The sequence below is a fragment of the Atta cephalotes genome (genome assembly GCF_000143395.1).
Source record: "Atta cephalotes unplaced genomic scaffold scaffold00052, whole genome shotgun sequence".
Taxonomy (NCBI): Eukaryota; Metazoa; Arthropoda; class Insecta; order Hymenoptera; family Formicidae; genus Atta; species Atta cephalotes.
In genome coordinates this window covers 902,642-907,230 of record NW_012130116.1, presented here as the reverse complement: position 1 = coordinate 907,230, position 4,589 = coordinate 902,642, and the positions used below count along the sequence as shown (strand labels likewise).

Below are 4,589 nucleotides of genomic sequence, written 5' to 3'. Positions count from 1 at the left end.
ATAAAATTTTATTCTTAAAAAATAAGTCATCTATTTTATTTTTTTACATTTGATGAGATATATTTCACAGAAATGTTTTTCATCAACTAATAAATATTAATATATCAATGAAAATGTCGTAAGAAATATTTGTTTCGCAATTCTTCATTCAACATTTGTCTCAGGAGAAATAAACTTCGTTTTTTTCATCATTTTGGCGATTGATCTCGTTTTCACCTTGAATTTATTTTGTTATTTAAACTCGACCCAAATAAAATTATCATATACGCATTTATATTTATATCGCAGGTATAAATTTTTTTATTTACGAATTCTCGATGTCAGATTTCTCATCAGATCTTGTGAATGCTTCGAAAATATCAAAATTCGATATCGGAAAAATTTCATTGCGTATTTTAAAACAATCAAAAATTGGTGTCATGAAAAAATGTTTTATTTGTAATGTTTCAGATTATCGACGCGTATCCGAAAAAGAAAACAAAATGTCCGAATACTGCGAATATATGTGGTGCGATCCCGCCCGAGGTCGTAGTAGTTTGGTCCGTAGCATTTATGAAGAGGGAGGCAGATTCGATAAACGTGATAAGAAACTAGCCATTAAGACTGTCAGGTCTATACTTCGACAAATGCCGGATGTAGGTAAGAATTGCACTAAATAAAATCAAAATTAATTTATCACATGTGTATCGAATATCGTTCTTATGAGAGACAATATGTACTGGCTCTATTCTTTCTATGACTAAACGAGTGTATGTATAGTGTATTTATCCATGAGACGTCCTGGAAACATCTAAGACGTTCAGAAGACATAGAGACATCCTCTAGATATCTTCAGGATGAGTACACTCTTCATACAGCACAAACATCTCTTGAAAGAATTGTTACATGGGGAGTGTATACTTGTTATTGTACTTAAAATAAAATAGATAATATTTAAAGTTTGACGAAAGTGAGAAAAAAATTTAATGTTCAATATAATGACAAAGAACAGAACTCAAAATAATAATGTGACTATTCTATTTTTCAAGTGAAGTTATCAACAACTGTTTTTTACAATTGCCTGAATAAAAATAATCTTCAATTAATTGTAAAAACGAGAAAGATAGACAATTAAGGACAAATATTAGTATGTTCAGTCTATGTTGTATATACACTTCCGGGGAATATTCTCATTCGAATTGCTTCCGGTCGCGCACAGCATTTCACGAATAGCATTGCAATGATTGGCCTTCGTTTGTTATGTTCAGACCTGGAACATTGCACGGATGAATATATCACGCGCTTCCTGCTAGCCCGGAAGTATCGCACCGAGCAAGCAGCGGCTTTGATAGCCGCTTATCAGGCGCAAATAACACATCGCCAGGATATCTTCGGTAATCTCACTGCCCGGGATCCGGCATTGCAGCGTGCGCTTCGCGCAGGTATACCGGGTGTCTTACCTGCACGTGACAGGTATGAATAATGATCTCTCAAAGGACACAAAAAGTCAACAAAAAATTTTAATGAGTTCATTTTGATTCTCAACGTCAATAATAGTCAAATTTTATAAATTTGGCAAACGTTTTGAAAATTTTATAAATTTTCATGACGTCAAAATAAAGTTATTTTGACTTTTTCACTTGACTTGATATGTTCCTTAGGCTCTTACAGTTAGTTTCTGATGAACGCCCTGCTAATTTATGCTTATTCGCCTTTCCGTCGTTATCGGCACGCGCCGTGAACGTGCCGGAAATGCTTCGTCTTGTGCATAAATATTAACATGGTATTTTGTTTTATACAAGAATGCAAACGTATTCGTGATCGAGTTATTTAATATTTAAATACTTTTGGTAATCTAAGCTATTTAAAAGAGAAAAAATCTTATCTCTTTCTTAATTGTTTTAATAATGTAAATAAAACAGAAATTTATTTGTAATGACCATTCTATAATAAGCCATTAGTAATAAATCAGAAGTCAGAAGTCAGCTAGAAACTAATTAATCACAGTTAAATATGAGAAAAATAATTGACTATGATTAGTCAATTTCTAGTTACAAATTTCTGACTAATTATTACTAATAACTTAGAATGTGTGAATTATTAATCAATCTTTTTAATTTTATCTTATCATTATCTTATTAATTATCTTATTAATTATTTCATTAATTTTTGTTTTATTATAAATTAATATAGGAAAGGTAGATGCGTGCTGGTTATTTTGGCGTCGCAATGGGATCCTGTAGCCGTGCCCGCATTGTCCGTTCAACGAGCGATATTCTTAGTTCTGGAAATACTTATTCAAGATCCTCGAAATCAGGTACACGTTATTTATTAGTCAATCTTCCATTATCTTATTCCATGAAATCAACTATTATCATATTATTATAAAGTGGCTGCTTTTTATGTTTTTAAAGCAACGAATTTTTTTAGAGCTTAATTTTGAAAGGTATTGATGCATCGTTCCTATCTTGATGGAACTAAACTATGAAAAAAACTATAAAAGACCCAAAAGTTCTATATTAATATAAGTTCAGTATTATAAAATGCAAAAATAATAATTACAAATAAAAAATAATAAATTCAATATTATAAAATATATTATGATATAAAAATTTAAGTTCAATGTTAATATAAAAATGTAAGCGTCGAAATTCATAACTCGTTATCATAATGTACTTATATAATAATAGTAAAAAGAAATCCATTATTTTTGCATGAAATTGAATGGAAAAATAATGGATTTCTTTTTACTACACCTAATATATTAATATGTTTTGAATTCGACAGCAGCTAATGCTGTTTCATTCAGCTAAATCTAAACGATCAGCCTAGATTCGGTATCTACTTCTGGAATTATTACACGCTGCTTGAATGCTTAACGATGACCTACGGCTCCTTTTTTTTCAGCAATCCGGTTTCGTCGCCGTGGTAGACTGGAGCGGATTTTCGTTACGACAGGGCGGTGCATTGGGGGCAGCGGCTCTGCGAAATTTAATAGCTGCTCTACGTGGGCGATTTCCCGCCCGATTCAAGGCAATACACTTCCTCTCGGCGCCGCTCTACGTCCAGGCAACTCTGGCCCTGGTGAAGCCATTTTTGGATGAGAAGACACGAAATAAGGTAAGGCATACATAAAGTAATGCATAAAAAAAATCTTCTAAGACCGATATTCAGGGCCGGTATTCGTTCTGTTCTTATTTCAAAAACCGTCTTAAGTAATCGTCTTAAGATGCTAATACGATTCATGACACATTAAGATTATACTTAAAACAATCTGAAAGTGTAAGACTCGACTATAAATATAAACTAAGTAAAATATGTCAATTGATGCAATTGGTTTGAGTGGAGATAAGTATTTACATAATTATAATCATGCTTCAATAGTTCAATGTACGCAACGAAATTATAACTGTAAAATTTTATTTCATATATCATAATAAAAATTTATTATTACGTCTGCCTGCAAGTAGATCAACTAGACTCGATAATTTATTTCTGATCATTTGCTATCCAGTTTTTATCATATGTAGCAAATAGTTCAACGCATAAATCCGTTGCTTGCTTACGACGTAATCTGCAAGAAAAACATAGAATAAGCTGAATTTCTTAGTAAAGCGATACCTTCGGAAATATGCATAAATGTGGCTACAAATTATTATTTAGACATTACTGATAATCGTCCCTCGAACGCAAAAAGATATTATCGTTTTTCTCCTGGCAGATTTATCTGCACGGCAACAATCTCAGTACGCTTCACGAACACCTGCCAACGGACATCCTGCCGGCGGAGCTCGGTGGAACGGGGCCAGCCTTCAACCCGGGATTATGGGCAGAGCCGGTCATCCACTCGGCGATGAAAGAGGCCGAGCTCGCCGCCGCCGCCGCTAAAAAGGGAAAAGACGATCATGTCGACATGCAAGAACCGGCCAACCTTCGAGACGGATCGGAAACCGCAAACGAAAACCATCAGAGGAGCGATGGCTTGGACGTTCCAACGAACGCGGATAAAACATTCTTGAATAATTCCGACAATTCCACAAAACTCTCTGGGAGAGCGCTGCAAATGGATGTAGAGCTAGATGTAATAAATAAGCGATTGAACAAACAGAAAGAGGCGACGGGATCAGTAAGAAATAACGAGGACAGAATTAAGGAACAATTACACGAACGAATCAGTAACAGAAAGATAAACGAGACACATCAGTCTGAAGATAGAACAGATCAGTCCAATATCATTGACTTAACGTTTTTTGACGCGGATATCAACTTGAACGAGTTTGAGATGATTTCCAATAGGTCGTGTAAAGAGAGCAAGGATAACTCATTGGATAATAGATTAGAAGAAAGGGCTCTCATCACCAACGGCAACAGCGAAACACCGTCGGAGAAAACGAATCTCATAACGTAATGTCGATCTCCTTAGATCTAAGTATTTGTAATACTTACTGATAGAAATCTATCTTTTCCTGCTAAATGAATTTTTTATAAGTGACGCGAATCTCTAAATAACGGCTCGAACAGTTTCGAGATATTATATGAGTAATTTTATGATCGCAACAAATTCTCTTGTAGACTATTTTCTAGATATAATTTGGCTCGATGCTTTTCTG

General features: G+C 34.3%; 1 protein-coding gene across 1 annotated transcript; it reads left to right on the top strand.

Moving 5' to 3' along the window:
• Positions 1-482: 482 nt before the first annotated feature.
• LOC105623037 (clavesin-2-like) lies at positions 483-4,387 on the top strand. Its single transcript, XM_012204439.1, has 5 exons — positions 483-639; positions 1,248-1,452; positions 2,173-2,296; positions 2,887-3,099; positions 3,701-4,387. Exons 1-5 carry the CDS (start codon positions 483-485, stop codon positions 4,385-4,387), a joined length of 1,386 nt encoding a protein of 461 aa, XP_012059829.1.
• Positions 4,388-4,589: the final 202 nt, after the last annotated feature.

What these genes read in the sequence shown, in the direction of transcription:
- LOC105623037 (XM_012204439.1), top strand. Translation starts at nt 483, where the DNA reads ATGTCCGAATACTGCGAATATATGTGGTGCGATCCCGCCCGAGGTCGT. An exon ending in TTCAAGATCCTCGAAATCAG is followed by an intron (nt 2,297 to 2,886) that starts GTACACGTTATT and finishes CTTTTTTTTCAG; the next exon opens with CAATCCGGTTTCGTCGCCGT. An exon ending in ATGAGAAGACACGAAATAAG is followed by an intron (nt 3,100 to 3,700) that starts GTAAGGCATACA and finishes TTCTCCTGGCAG; the next exon opens with ATTTATCTGCACGGCAACAA.